The following is a 16,341-nucleotide window of genomic DNA, read 5'->3' as shown; positions in this document are numbered from 1 at the left end:
CTAACAGAATATATCAATGTCTGATATTGAAATGTGCATGTCAAACGATAGAATTCAGGTAAAGGGGAACTCAGAGAAATTTTAGCCTTAAAACGTTAGTATTAGAATGTAAGAAGGATTGAAAATTATGTGCCAAACACTCACCTAAAGAAGCCAGAAAAGGATGATCAACTGATCTGTTAGGAGAGTGCCAAGACAGTTCTGTAGGGGAAAAACTAATTTTTTCAACAAATGGTGCCAGAAAAACTGGATTTCCACATGCAGAAGAATAAAATTGGACCCTTACCCCAGACCATATACAAAAATTAACTCAAAATGATTAAAGACTTAAATATAAGCACCAACACTGTAGAACTGTAGGTGTAAATAGATATAACATAGATATGAATCTTAGTGAGGTTAGATTAGGCTGTAATTTCTCAGGTATGGCCCAAAAAGCATAAGAAACAAAAGAAAAATATGGATGACTTGGACTTCATCAAAATTTAAAACTTTCATGCTTCAAAGGACACTACTGTAAAAGTGGAAAGACAACCTACAGAAAATAATTATCAATCATATGTCTGATGAGGGTCTGGTATCCAGAATATATAAAGAATAATTATAACACAGTAAAAAGACAATCCAATTAAGACATAGACACAGGATTTGAAAAGACTTTTCTTCAAAGGAGATATGCAAACGACTGATAAGAACATGAAGAGCTGTTCCGCATCATTAGTCATTAGGGAAACGCACATCAAAGCCATAATGAGACGCCACACCACACCCGTTAGGATGGCTAAAATTAGCAAGCTTGACAATAGCAAATGTTGTCAAGTATGTGGAAACACTGGAACCCTCGTATGTTGCTGAGGGGAAGCAGTCTGGTAGTTCTTCGAAGGGTTAAATATAAAGTTACTGTGTGACCCAACAATTCCAGTGTTTGGCATATACCCAAAAGAACTGAAAGCATACTTCCACACAAAAACGTGTACGTTAATGTGCATAATAGCATTATTCGTGATAGCCAAAAAGTAGAAACAACCCAAATGCCCACCCGCTGAGAAACGGATAAACAAATGTGGTATATCCACGCAATAGAATATTATTCAGCCGTAAGTTGCAATGCGGGACTGACTGATCGATGCTACAACGTGGATGAACCCTGAAAACCTATTAAGTGAAAGGACAGACACAAAATGCTACATGCTGCATGATTCCATTTATGTACAATGTCTAGAATAGGCAAATCCATAGAAACAAAAAGTGGATTTACTGGTCGCCAAGGACTGGGCGGGGTGTTGGGGGGAGGGTAGGAATCGGGAGTGACTGCTAGTAGGTTTCTTTTTGCGGCGGTGAAAGGGTAGAGTTCTGCAATGGTGATGGTTGCACGACTTTGTGAATATACAAAAAACCACCAAGTCGTGTACCTTCAAAGAGTGTCTATTAGGGTGTGTGAATGATATCTCCAGTTTTTAAAAAAGAGAAGAAGATAGAAAGGGAACATCAGAATAAAATAAGTGAAAATGGAAGGAAGTAATAAAATACGTAAAATTAATGAAATAATAAAAAATGAAAGGGACCAACAAAATCAAAAGCTGATTTTTAGGGAAACGATGCAGAAACCAGAGAGCAAATGCTCCAAGTGAGAATCATGAGGGAATCTGAGCAAGCAGCCTGAAAACAAAACGTTACATTGTCTGAATGACCAAGAAAATGAATGTGGAGTCAGCTCTTTGGTTGCCATAGGTTTGAGCGATTTTATCCCACCTGTCTATCTCTGCTATTTCCGGGAGCCACACCTTGGACTCAGGACCTTAACAGTCTCCATTTCTTCTGCACGTTTCTCTCTGAAAGGTCCAGCTGTGCCAAGAGACTGGGAGGAGTTGGGGATTTTCTGAGGCTCAGCTTTTTCTAGGGGGTTATCTTGCAAAGAGTTTATTTTCCCAGCATCACAGACTGGTTCACTCTGTTTGTCAGACTGGCCAAATCGTTTTCAAACTTTCCAACACTGATGGGTATTTCATCAGGGCAGGGGACTGGTTCAATAGTTTCCTCGGGTGTTCCCAGTGCTAAGAAGAGAGCACACCCCTAACTCGGCTCCTTCCCAAAGGATGCCTTGTCCGGGTAGCTTGAGTCTGAGGGTCTCTGGCTGCCCTTTGCCCCACAGGGCCTGTTCAAGGCTTCCAACAAGCCAGACCTGCTTCCCTCAGAGGCCTGGCACCCTTACTAACACCCAGGGGTTCAAAACCCTCAACAGACCAAATACCCCCTGTAGAACACAGGTTCTTCACACCCCCCTTTTTATGGATTCATGAATAATACAGTCTTAACCATAATGTACAGAAGGAATTCAAGGCAAAGTAAATGGCAGCATGCCTCTCTTGCAGATGGCCAGGAAAATGCTATGCTTCTACAGAGCCCCGGGACCTCGAATGCCAGAGCTGAGACCTTTTCTCCACGTGTCCGAAGAGCCACAACCTCGAGGGCAGAGAGGATATGGCCTGGAGGGGTCATCCCCTACGTCATCGGAGGGAACTTCACTGGTCAGTGGTCCCAGATGAGGCCTCCTTTGAGGCTGGGTGCTCTGTCTCCCTAGGTTGACGGTGTTCTCCCAGGAAGAGTCCAGGTGGAATGGAGCAAACGCTGGGACCACAGCAGTCCTACTTGCTAATGCTCCATTGTGCACTAAGCCTGGGGAAGCTGCACTCTCCGGTAGGGCTGTGTCTTCAAAGGTGGTCACCTGGTCCCCAAGGCTTCGTGCAGGGCGTGACATAGGGCCCTGCTCTTGAAATATAGGCAGAGGTTGCACAATGGGTATGTGAGCAAAGCCCTCCAGACAGAAGGAAGCTGTGAGCGGCTGCACAGGAAGGCTTACCTGTGTTCTGCCTGGATGAGAAGTCTGGACCTCCCCCCACCCCTGCAGCACTCCACATGGTAACCAGAGTGGCCAACCCTGGCTGGGCTGCGGCACCTGCCAACCGTACACCCTGGGGCAAGTTACTTAACCCCTCCATGCCTCAGTCCCCTCTTATGCAAATGGGGATGATAATATTTTCTAATCCATAGGGTTGTTTTGAGAATTAAATGAGTTAATTTAGATAAAGCACTTAGAATAGTGCCTGGCACATAGTAATATTTGCTATTGGTATCATTATCTTTAAAATATGTATGTCAGCCAGTGGCTTCCCATCACTACAAATGAAGCTGAAACTCTTGACCATGGCCTCCAAGGCCCTCCTCCAGGCAGCCCTTGCCCTCTGTCCCACCCGGGGTCCTACCCTGTTCCTCCTCTCTTCTCCCCAGTCCCTGTGTGCTGGCCTCACAGGCACCTTTCCTTTCTGGAACATGCCCATTTCATGGCTGCCCTAGCACACCTGCACTTGCCCTGTTTGCCTAGAACATTCTTTCCCCAGACCTTCTCATGGTTTCTTCTTATCACCAGCACCTCAGATCAGATGGCATGTCCCCCCAAAAGCCTTCTTTGCCTCCCTGATACCCCCAATACTCCCCCGAGCCACTCACTCTCAGCACCCCACTTTCTAGTCTTTGTAGTACTTCCCATTACCTGAAATGCTTTGACTTTTATTTTGTTTGCCTGTTTTTTGTCTCTGCCCAATCGTTGTGGGAGCAGGGATCTTTTTTTTTTTTTTTTTTTGTCTTGCTTTCATTCTTGTATCTGCAACACCTAGAACAGAACAGTAGTAGACATTCAACAGTTATGCCCATAGCAGGCCTGTGGCCAGTATTAGTCAAATGCCTGAGTGGAAAGCCACACGGAGCTGCCTCTTCCAGGCTCTCAATTCTGCCAGCACCTACAAGTCGGCCTCCTCTCTGCGGTTCTGTGGCTTCTGGGGGAGGCTGTTGATGAGGCAGCTGTCCCAGAGCCACTGAAAACCACTGATGGGTAAAGGCACTGTGAAGATGTGGATGACAGGGACCTGGGAGCTGGCGGGGAGCACGGAGTGCCTCCGGGCCACCCCTCCTCTCTCCTGGCAGCGTCACTCATGAGACAGTAACCCAGGATGCTTGCCGGATACTTAAGTAGGTGCTGGTGATAAAAAGGCCAAGACTTTACCTCCAGGAGCTCCCAGTCCTACTGGGAGAAAAGGAGCATGCCTAATGGATTTGAATGTTGGGATTTTGACCAGCTACTCACCTTTGGTCTCTGGTGCTTACCTGTGTTCTTTCAGAGCTGGTGTGCTTTTCTGACCAAAGATGTATATAACCTGCATCAAAATCAGCTAATTTTATAGAGAGAATTTTCTTTATGTGGTGGTTTTTGTTATTCTGTAATTAGTGGGATTGCTATTTTGGTGAGTGCTTGAGCTATATAAACAATTTGAACTAAAAGTGTCAAGATGTAAAAAAAAAAAAAATGGACAGCTAGGTGACTCTTTATTCTATATGTGTGCTTTGGGGGACAACAATATGACCCCCACCCCCGTGTCTTCCAGGCTATGACGGGAGCCTCCCCAGTGCTTTGTTTGTTTCCTTTTGGCAACAAGGTCACTCTAGAACTCAGAACCCACCCCTAATCATCATTTGTACTCCCCAAACCACTATTTTTTTCTAGATCCTTCTCATTGTTTCTAGCAAAATCAAAATAGTCTTCTTTATCTCAGGCTGACAGATTTTTTTAAAAGAATACTTACCAACTGCAAGTAACTATCAGCCACAGTTTACAGCTACTTTGTTGTTGCTCCCAGACAATTTACTTATTGTTCTACTTTTCAACACATTTCCGTTCAAGGAACTATGAGGACATGTTCAGAGAAAGTATGAAATCCATCTGTTTTCAAAGGCTTTGTAGAAAATGAGGCGCAAGGATCCACCAGAAGACACTGCACGCCCATGCAAAAGTAGCATGAATGTACATGAAAATAAACTTTTTAGAGCATATGGACATACACTCCTATAGATATAAAATAAAAAGAGGCTGCAGAATGCAGTACTGGTGAGCTCCTTCAAAAGCCTAAAATTTCCAAATTGAATAACCCGAGTAAGATTTTTCTAAAGCTTAGTTAAGTACTTTCCCTTCACAGGACAAGTTGGGGAGCTTGGGATATTCTGACCATCTATTTTTACTCTCTTTTCCAATCCACAAGCCCTTACTGAGTTCTGGTGATTCAGGAAAGTTATATCTTTAGCAAGAGCAATCCTTATTCCTAGTGCATTTCTATCCTGTGTCACCCCAACAAGTTTTTTTGATCATTGGAACGAGTGTTGTAAGTCAGCACGCCTTACAGCATCGAAGGAAGGCATGGACCTATCAGTGAAGTGATGAGCCTTGCCCTGTCATTTCAGGAAGCCAGAGGGCCATTTTTAAGCAGGCTATGAGACACTGGGAGAAGCACACCTGTGTGACCTTCATAGAAAGGACTGATGAAGAGAGCTTTATTGTGTTCAGTTACAGAACGTGTGGGTAAGTAAGTGAAAGCAAGGCCGTCTCAGAGGAATCAGAGGCAGACAGATGGCTTGTGAGTCTTGAGTTTTCTCTGTACAACCAAATCGTTCCAAGGAGCTGTAATAAGTAGCAATCTAGGGTTTGTCGGAAACTCCCCTTGCCATCAATGAACTCACAATCCGGTGACAAAGTAGGTGGGTCAAGAAGAAGACTCTAGGAAGACAAGGGGTCTGGATCTCCTGTCAGGGGAGCAATCGAAGGAATTGGGGGTGTTTTGTATGGAGCAGTGGTTCTGAACCAATTTGAGGTCAGCAATCCTACTGAGAACCTGATGAAGCTATGGGCTTCCTCATGACAGATATACATTTATGCAAAACTCTGTGGGTAATTTTATGGGCTCCGTGGGCTTACAGACTTCCTCCAGAAAACACAACACACAATAAGATGCCTGGATTTTGATTAAACTTATCTGTTACGCCAATAAATGTAAGTGTGGTATACTCTCTCACTGGAAGAAAAAGTTCCCCGTTCTGGTTCAAATACTTAAACCCAACTACATGGCGTATGCATGAAATGACTACTAGAAAAATGACCCAGAAAGGTTTACATGTAAAAGGAAAGAAGGCATACAGGCAAATGCTAACAAAAAGAACATTGGGATCATAATTTTAGTTATAGACAAGGCCTTTTTTGTTTCATTCCTGTTTCGTTTTGTTTTTAAAGTCAGAAAGTGTTTTAAAAAAAAAGGTGAGGCACTTTATAATGAGAAAGAGTACAAGCTACAGTGAGAATATAACTGTCATAAATCTTTATGCACCAAATAGCATAGCATTAAGAGTCATAAAGCAAGCCCCAGGGAATTCAAGGGGAAATTGACAGAAACACCAGCAGCAGGCGACTTTATTTCATTTCTGTCAACTCAAGTAGATCAATGTCAAGTTGACCAAAAAATAAGTAGAGATCTGTTGAGGACTGGAAAAATGTAATTAAGAGTTGATCCTATGGGTCTATCAGATTCGGCAATCTGATGACACATCTTTTCTTTGTAAGTGCACGTTGAACATTTATAGACATTGTCCATCTATTAAGCATTAAGAACACCTCAATGAGTTCTCAAAGGCAGAAACAGCGTTAAAATAGGCTCTGATTACAGAGCAATGAAACTAGACATAATAACAAAAAGTAGAATGAACACGCCTGCATTACCTAGTAAATGAAAAGCTCTATTTTTTGTTTACAACTCTTAGATCATAAAGAATTGATGTTATAAGATGTCGAAATAATAAAAGCCCTGCAATTCTAAATTAAAGAGCTAGGGCTAAACCTGTGTGTGTGTGTGTGTGTGTGTGTGTGTGTATCCCAAGAGCCCACATTGAATTAAACTGATAATTCTAGAAGCATTTCTGTTAGAATCAGGAACAAGGCAAAGGTGTTCATGATCACAATTATTCTACATATTTTGGGAAATACTAGCTAATATAGTTAAATAAGAGAAGGAAATACATATGACAAGTATCGGCAGGAACAAGGCAATGTTTGCATTGTTTGAAGTTAATATGACCGTGTCTAAAAACCCAGAAAAGCAATTGAGAGACTACTAGAAACAAAAGGAGACCCTATTAAGGTGACTCATTACAAAAGTAGTAAACAGGGGCGCCTGGGTGGCTCAGTTGGTTAAGCGTCCGACTTCCGCTCAGGTCACGATCTCGCGGTATGTGAGTTCGAGCCCCGCGTCGGGCTCTGGGCTGATGGCTCAGAGCCTGGAGCTTGCTTCCAATTCTGTGTCTCCCTCTCTTTCTGCCCCTCCGCCCCCGTTCATGCTGTGTCTCTCTCTGTCTCAAAAAAAAATAAATAAACGTTAAAAACAATTTAAAACAAAAACAAAAACAAAAGTAGTAAACAAAAAATTACTTTTCCTTATAATGAAACAATCTGATACACTTCTGTAATAGGAAAAATATCACTTTAATAGAGACATAATAAATAATATCTCTAAGAATAAACCTAATAAAAATGCAAGAATGCTCCAGACCTGTAAGAAGAAAATGCTAAAACTCTAAGGACACTTAAAAAAAAAGTAAAAATGGAAATGCATACCACTTCCTGGTATGGGAATATTCAACATTGTAAAGATGCAGAACTCCCTAAAATAACCTATAAAAGCATGCCATTTGGATTCAGACATCTACATTTATGTATATGTGGGCATATGTGTATATATATTTCGACAACTTAAATGACACTAGAGTTTATCTGGAGGAACAACCATGTAGAAATAACCAACAGAGAAGGAGAGAGACAGAGACAGAGAGAGGGAGAGAGAGACTGAGGCAGAGAGAGGGATATGTATATATATATATATATATATATATAGAGAGAGAGAGAGAGAGAGAGAGAATAAGAAGAAAGAGAAAAATAGAGGGATATATAGAGAGAGGCATAGAGAGAGAGAGAAAGGACACAGGGACAGGGGGAAGGAGGTACAGAGGGGATTATGGGGAGTGGTCTGATGGTCTGTTCAAACATCTAGGATTTAAAATGCAAATGAAGTTAGTAATAATTAAAACCATTTGGAACGGAACAAAAGAGTTTAAAGTGCATATGCCTATACATGAATTTAGGTAGCATCTTAAATGAGTGAGAGCTGGATTAGTCATTTGGGATATTTTAATACTGAGATAGACAGCTTGTTGTGAAAAAAATAAAGCTGGATTCCTACCTCACTTCTTACGTCAAAATGATTCTAGCCGGATCAAATATAGTAAACATTTTTAAAAGGAAAAATAAAGAAATGAAAAGAGATTTAAAGATTATTTTGAAAATTTTATTATTTTATTATGAGAGAAGCAAGAGTGGATTTTATTTATGATCCTGGCAGGTAGATGGCCTTTCCCAGCAGGATGTAGGAAAGTGAAGACATTCCATACATTGAAATTTAAAAATTATATGTGGTGTAGACAAAACCAAGACAATACATAAGCAAAAAAGCAAACTGAGAAACAAAGTGAGAAAAATATCTGCAATACATTTGACAATCAAAAGACTTGTTTCCTTAATTCACAAAGGGTCCTTATATATCATTCGTAAAAAGATGGACAGCCCAAAAGAAGATGGGGAAAAGAGGTGATCACACAGCTCACAAGAAAAAAAATACAAATGTCATAGAAAACATGGAAAACTATCCAATCTCGATACACTGAAATACCATTTTTCACCTATCCAACTGACAAAAAGAATCTGGTAAAGCCAGTGTTGGCCAGGTTGTGTGGAAATAGGGCTTTTAAATATATCATTAGTGGGCATATAAGTAGACCCAACATTTGGGGATTGCAGTTTGATAGTATCTATCAAATCTCAAATGTATGAACCCGTTTATCTCTCAATCCCAATGCTACAAACAGGAGTCCAACCATTTATTTGTTTTGCTTGTTGTTATTTGTTTGTTTTGTCTTCCTCTCCCATAAGGCTTTGTTTAACTAATAAAAATTGGAATCAGCCCAAATGTACATTAATAGGAGTCAGATTAAAGAAAATTTAGTACTTTGTTGCTTTGAAAAGAATGAAGGAAGTCTGTATGCATTGTTATAAAAAGATCTCTACATTAAGGAGGAAAAAAGGTAAAAATTAAGGATGATGTACATAGTGCATTTTATAATAAAAAGTGTACGTATCTAATTTTTCTGAAGGATATCCAAGAAACTGTTAACAATGGTTATCTTTGGATGAAGAGATTAGAGATGGGGGTGAGAGACTTAATACTTGACTCTTTTGAACACATACTTTTAAAAAATGTTTATTTACTTTTTAGAGAGACAGAGCACACAAGCAGGGTAGGGGCAGAGAGAAAGGGAGAGACAGAATCCCAAGCAGGCTCCTCACTGTCAGCCTAGAGACCAACGTGGGGCTCGAACCCACGAACCATGAGATCGTGACCTTTGCCTAAATCAATAGTCAGACACTTAACTGACTGAGCCACCTGGGCGCCCCAGAACACATATTTCTTTTAATGTTTGATAGAGGTTAGCTGGGTGATAGAGGTGGTGGGGTTGTGGGCCATGTTTATTTCTTTTCTTATACCTTTCTATATTAGGAATAACATATCATAATATGTTAGGAATAAATGTTACTTGAAAAAGCAATTTTGCCCAGAAGGGGAGTCATTTCTAAGGCTTCTCTGATAAGGGTACCATGCTTTACAGAAACTCAGCTGACTCCTTTCCTCGTCATCAGAGATGATTCAGGAGAGACTTGGGGGTGCAGGGTTAGGGAGGGTATGAGCTTTATTCCAAGAAGAGAAACCTTATCTTCTTTGGGTTCTCAAGTGGATCCATGACCACCAAAAAGGAGAACAATTTTTGGAGGGAATTTCTGTATTGGGAGGTAACTTGGAAAATGAACGTGCTTTCAGCTCTGAATATCTATTTCTTTTAGATTAGCATGTGTGTGCGCGTGCGTGCATGTGTGTGCTCGCACACACACACGTGCACGCACACACACAATCACACGCATGGGGGAGGGCATTAGACTCTTCCTATTCTCTGAGCGGCTGACCTGGGTATTTCTGCCACTGTCCAGCTGTTGTTCCTATGTTGGGCGTCGAGGAGGAGGCCCGCAGGCCATATCCATTGGGAAAAACTGTGACAAGTTTGGCATTGTGGCACATGAGTTGGGCCATGTGGTTGGGTTCTGGCATGAACACACTCGGCCCGACAGAGACCAGCATGTCACCATCATCAGAGAGAACATCCAGCCAGGTAAGGAGCCAGTATCGAGTCTGGAAGCCACTGGCCAGGAAGGTGGCATCCCCTGGGTCAGGCAGGGTTAAAGGAGAGGGGTTTCAGGGACCCGACGAATGCTCATTTGTTAAGTAAGGAGGCAGCAGCCCTACTGTGCAGACATTTGTTGCTAGCACTGCCACTGTTATTTGTGGCCCTTCCTGGGAGGTCATCTGCCATAGCTTGTGGGTTACGGCAGAAACCAAATGACTTTTCATGTTGTAAAAGGACAATGAAATCCAACTCCATTTCCTAAAAGGAACAGAATGGACCAGAGTAACTGTTGCAGGATCAAGGCCGAGAAGCCAAAAAAAAAAAAAAAAAAAGCGTTCTCCTGGTTGCTTTTATAAGAGTCACTTTTGCTGACTTCAGCAACACATCCTTTTGAAACTGAAATACAATTAGGACACAAATACATGTAAAAGTAGTATTTTGGCCTGGAAATGTTCTGCCCCAAGGCAGGTAGTGTCTAGACTAAAAACAAAACAAAACAAAACAAAAAAACAAACAAACAAAACACCCCACTTCTTATATTAAATACTTTTATATAGAAGTCTATGTTGAACATGAAAGTAGCTGGTTGAATAATATGTTTGCCTTAAAATGCTTTCAAGGGTCTGAATTGTGAACTATTTGGGATTGAACTTAACTCTTTGATTTTTCTTTTGTTCTTTAGTAGCAAGATCAGAGATTTTTTTTTCTAAGTTTTTGAACGATCAGATTAATATCGAACCTGCCTACAAACTTAGTATAAGAGTTTCCAGGGGCACTTGGGGAGGGGTTGGGTGGTGGGTTGGAAGAACAGGGCTGTTTGAAGTTTCAAATTTCCAGTCTGTTAAAAACAATGAGAACGACCACAACCCTGTTATTTGGGCTAACAGAGCTCTCAGAAGTTGCTATGGGCCCTCCTTCTCCCCCCTCTGCCTCCTTTCAGGTACCTGCCTTGGTTTTCAAAGGCCTTAACAGAGTGTTGTGTCACAGGTCAGGAGTATAATTTCTTAAAAATGGAAGCTGGGGAAGTGAGCTCTCTGGGAGAAACGTACGACTTTGACAGCATCATGCACTACGCCCGGAACACCTTCTCAAGGTCGGAATCTATGCTTATGCCTCATCTGTGTTTTACTGTGCCTGCCGCAGGCTCGGGTCGGATTCCTGGAGGTCTGCAGAGAGTGGGTCTCTGCATGCTCTTAGCACAGTTGGCCTGTCTGTCCTTGAAATACAGTGGCCTCTGGGCTGCAGTGAAATATAATCTAATCAGGTTCCCGCTAATAAGATTGAATCCCATTGTGAAGCTGGTGTTCCATCATGCCCTAATGTCACAAGCAGCAAACTGGAAAGGGGAAATTATCTAGAGGTTGGCCGGGATAATAACTTAGGGGCTCTGTGTAAAATTTCCAGTGGGTGGGGGAGTCTTCCAAAGCACGTCCTTGATGTAAGCCTGGTGGTGCTAGCCAGTTCCCTTAAAGAGGTGTGGTTTATTGAAAGCTAGACCATATGAGAGCTGGGGGAGTTGTAAATCGTGGATTAATTTTAGAGGTGAAGAAAATGAGGCTCCAGCCAGCTCGAGGGCACACAGGTAGCTGGGGTCAGAGTGAGAACAAAGGTCCAGGTTTCCCGCCTGCTGGTCACACTTGATGGGAGCTGGTGTACCCAAGTATGGCTGGGGCCAGTGATTTACAGTCGGCATCGGTAGGATCTGTTTTGATGAGTTATTGCTGTGCTGGACTGGGTGTGAAGTATTTCCAATATTTCCCTTGCTTCTAGACCATATGCGTGTTTTGTATATAGAAGTGTCCCCCAACGAATCCCAGTTTTGTGGGTGTTTCCACTCTTGAGTTAGAGGAGATACAAGGCATATGTTCTCTCACTTGCCACTTTTTTCTCAGTTTCATCTTAAAACCAGCTTGTTTGCTTTCTATTTATCTATTTAATTACTCAAAAACAAAAGGTTCGAGATTGGGTTTCCAGCACGTACACAGGACAAGAAACAAGTAAATGAGGAAACTTGAGGATGGGGGAGGGGAAAATAAGGGTAGATAGCTGCATGGAAGCTTGGAATCAATTGCCTGTTCAGAATATATGCCAGAAAGTCATGCACACTTTGGTCAGACTGGCAGCAAATCCTGCCCTGTGCTTCTTAGCAGTTATTGCAAGGAAGGAAACAATCCATTTCATGAGTCGCCATGTCCATAAAGATCAAAAGAAACCATTCCTTCAGGAGACACACAGCTCTTGGGAGTGTACCCAGGGCTCATTGGCTCTTGGGTAAGCATGCTGAAAGCATGCTGTTGATGAAGTCATGGAACTGTGGGAGAGAGTATCCAAACCTCAGCATCCCATGTTCCCAGTTGTAGCAGGAAGGTGGTGCTGTCCCTCTGGCCACACAGCTGATTTAGTTATGGTCACCATCCTGCACCCAGGGGGAATCTCTCCAGAGCTCTAATAGGTGGAGTTTTGTCAACGTCAGCATCTTTGAACAACTGGCATGGGAGTGACTGACCCTGTTTTTATTACTCTTCTCCTGGCTCCTTGTCAGAGGATATGAGGTGCACCATGAAATGAAGAGACCACTGGACTGAGAGTCAAAGACTAGGTTCCAGGCCTCGTGCTCTCATGCACCGTGCTATTGAGGGAGGTATAGACAGTAGTTAGAGATAGCTTTGTGCTGGGTCAAATCTCCACGTCCTTGGGCATCGGTTTCCTCATAGGAGGGTTGGACTAAATGTTCTTTGAGCCCCTTCCAGCTCAAACATTTCCTGTTGTAATTTCTTAATCAGTGCAGGTGGGCAAGGCACTGACAGATGTTTGCATTCATTGCCATGTGGACATTTGAGGCTTCCTCTTCCATGTTGGGAAAGGAGACTTCGAAGGACCTACTCTGGGGGTTTGTTGGGGGAGTCGAAGAGACAATGGGTGGGCAGGATGACAGCCCACCATGAAAGGTCAGAGCAGGGATGCTTGGGCGTGGGGGCTGGGCTGTCTTGAGGGTTTGGGAAATGGTGTAGGAAAATCTGGGCCACAGTACATCAGCCCCAGAGATGGCAGGCTGCTGAGTAGAGACGAAGTATTGATTTTATAGAGAATCACTGTCAAGTTGGCCCAAGTGAGAAGGTTGTACTTTGGGTCTTGTTTCCATAGCTGTCATGACTCTTCATATTGCCTTATAAGTTGTCTATTAATTATTCTTATAAATTAATCTAATCCTATGTACCTGTTACATCCCTCTCTGGCTCACTAGACTGAGATCTTTGAGGGCATCCTCTTCTCTCGTCTCCAGCACCTACCACGGAGCCTAGCACAGAGTAGATATTCAATAAATATTTCTTAAGTGAAAAAATTAATGGGTGGATCAAAGGAGACAGGGAGATCTGCAATGCTGGACTCGGTGAGGGAAGAAATTTCCATTATCGTCATTGCATTTCTGTCCACATATCCACAAATGTGGTGGTCACTTCATAAGGAGAATCTACAGGCGTCTCCTGTTCAGAGGGGGTTGGGGATGAATTGCTTCCAATGGGCTATAGGAACTGCACTGTCTTATTGGTGCCTGCCATGTGCCAGTTATTAAAGGCCAAGGCAAGAATGCAGTGTCTTCTGGGACCAGCATTTCTTTTCTTGTTTTTCTTCTAAGAAAAATCTTTTTTTTTCCTGTGATCTCTAGCTCATAATGCCATCCCTGTCACCCCTCAAAGAGATAACCATCAACAACACTGTTGTCATTGTGGAGCAGTTTATCAGCACTGACCAGTAGAAGCCCATGGACCAAACCCATGAAATGATAGTTCCCTACCAAGAGTACCCAGAAGCCCTCAGAGGGAGATTGGCGAGGGGCAGCACATGGGTGTGATAGGCGGCTAGGTAGAAGCACAGCAGCTCCCATGAAGGCTTGGAAGGGAGGCAGACTTCTCCTTCTGCTACCATGATGTCATCTATTGCCTCAGAAGAGTCTACCCCCAAATGTCATGGCTTATAACAGCAACTTATTTTTTGTGACATTGTGGGTCACTCTGGCTCATTCTTCTCTGGTTTTGCCTGGGATCATTTCCACAGCAGTAGTCATTTGACAAAGTGACTGGGCTGAGAAGTCCAGGATGGCCAGTGCCATGTCTGGCCATTGTGCTGCCTGTGCACTGGGGCCCCCCCGGTTTTCCTCCCTGTGGCCTTTCAACTTCTGGCAGGCTGGACAGGGCTCCTCACTGCACTGGAACTCAGAGCTCCTAAAAGACCAGCTGGGAGGCCGCAAGACTCTTAAGACCCAGGTTCTAGAACTTGCAGGACATCATTTCTGTCACATTTCAGTGGTCAGAGCAAGATACAAGGTGAAGGCTATGGACATTAGGAGGTGCCTCCCATTATTTTAACAATCTACCACAGCTATCTTCTCACCCCTGCCTCAGGGTTCACAACGATGTTGGCAAAGCTATTTTGTAGCAAGTGGATACCTTTATCGTCTTTTCTGCCAACTTTCTGCATGGATTTTCAGGAAACTACTTTGTTCAGTGGGACATTTAACAGTGGCATCCTTACTAATGGTCTTTCCTGGCCCACTTTTTGTCACGTTTCCCAGTCCTTAAATCCACATCATTACTCCTGGTCACATATCCCCTGGAGCCAGCCTGTGCATCGTCTTTGAGTTTGAAAAAGAGCAGAAAATGGCTTATAGAACATTTGCTCATCTGGAGGCAACTACTCTTCCAGCTGATGGGAAACCCAATCTTTGTGTATCTTTACAATTGATCTGACTCCTTCCAACTTTATTTTCTGGTTTATTGCGGTCCCTCCCTCTCCCCCTTGGTTGGACCTCGGCTGCGGAGAGTGATGTGTTTGGAGGTTTCGTTGGGCAAGGGTCCAGGAGCTGGGGAGAGAGATCTGTGGTACAGGGGCATCTTTGGAGAGCTCAGAGCTGACAGCTTTATTCCCTAAAGCATCTGCCAAACCTTTTCTTAGTTTAGCAGAGTGTCAGGGCTAAGAGTTGTCCTACATAAAAGAGGGATGTCACTGCAGCGGTTCATGCGGGGGATGCCTCTTGTAGTAAATATTTTCCAGAGCCTTCCATCTTGCTGGCAGCTCAGGGACATGTCAAGGAGGGCGTCCCAGCCCCAAAGAGCTATCTGAGTGTGGGCTGATGTTGTTCCTGCTGTTTCAGTTTTTGAAGTCTCTCACATTCCTAACTCTATCATTTATCTAGCACACATTAAAGCCTATTGTTCCTTGGGCAGTGAGAACACTGGCTGGAAGGAGGAGGATGCCGGGAGATGGGCTTCTGGCCTGCCTGGGTTCCAGGGCTGGCTCTCCATTACTAGCTCTGTACTCTGGGAGAATCACTTAAGCTCTGCAGGCTTTTTCTCACCGGTGGGGAGGAGACCCTAATAATTGCACTGGCCTAGGGTGTTACAAGGACTAAATGAGATGGTGCATGTAAAGTGCTCAGGCCTGGTCCTGGCACATAAGAAGGTCCTGTGAATGCTCAGTGGGAGCACATGTTCTCCACACTGGCAGAGTCACCTATATGCTGTGGTCTTCAGCAAGGTTGGTTGGCCTGGGTTGCTAAGGGATGGTGGTGAGCTTTGCATTTTGTGCAGGAAAATTTCTTTCCTTCAGGGGAATCAAGAAAAAAATTACAAATGGACCCATTTTATTATAGGGCAGAAGTGCCCCCTTTTAGATCTAGTAGGTGATTGGATTTAGAATTTTATGTAGAGTCATTACTTGTAGTTTAAAACTTGGCAAAGTCAGTGAGGGAAAACAAGGATTCCCCTAAAGTTTCTCTAGAAGGCTCTGGACCCAGAGATAAGGCAATGGGAAATCGAGAAAGACAGGCCAGGTGGTTAAAGGTTGGGGATGGGGATACTTAAAAGGAAATCGGCAGATGATCTAGGCTCTTGCTTGCTTATGTTGGAAAGAAAGTGGGTTTGAAGTCTGATTTAGAAAACATATATGTAAAACCAGAAAGATAATAACACATGCCACCAGCAAGATATAAGAATAATATATATTTTCCAAAGTAGTGCAGAATTGAGGGGAAAGGAAATGTTTTAGAGAGAAAGTGAGAGGGAGGAGAAGGGACAGTGCAGCTAATAACTAGGTAACATGCATTGTCGCATTTCCCTTGGGTGTAAATTACTTTGCAAAATTTTTTGAAGACACTGCCCTACCTTGGTTACATAATTTAATTCA

The 16,341-nt window shown here is 43.1% G+C and overlaps 1 protein-coding gene across 1 annotated transcript in view; it reads left to right on the top strand.

Moving 5' to 3' along the window:
* The window catches only part of TLL2 (tolloid like 2), a 125,038-nt gene that overhangs the window by 66,668 nt on the left and 42,029 nt on the right, over positions 1–16,341 (top strand). The window contains exons 4-7 of the mRNA XM_058697317.1: positions 2,373–2,528; positions 5,290–5,407; positions 9,965–10,143; positions 11,146–11,251. Of these exons, the coding sequence (XP_058553300.1) occupies positions 2,373–2,528; positions 5,290–5,407; positions 9,965–10,143; positions 11,146–11,251 (559 nt within the window). The remainder of the gene's footprint in view (positions 1–2,372; positions 2,529–5,289; positions 5,408–9,964; positions 10,144–11,145; positions 11,252–16,341) is intronic.

This window comes from Neofelis nebulosa, chromosome 13 (assembly GCF_028018385.1).
Source record: "Neofelis nebulosa isolate mNeoNeb1 chromosome 13, mNeoNeb1.pri, whole genome shotgun sequence".
Classification (NCBI taxonomy): Eukaryota; Metazoa; Chordata; class Mammalia; order Carnivora; family Felidae; genus Neofelis; species Neofelis nebulosa.
The sequence above is the reverse complement of the archived record's forward strand: the minus strand, read 5'-3'. Positions and strand labels throughout refer to the sequence as shown.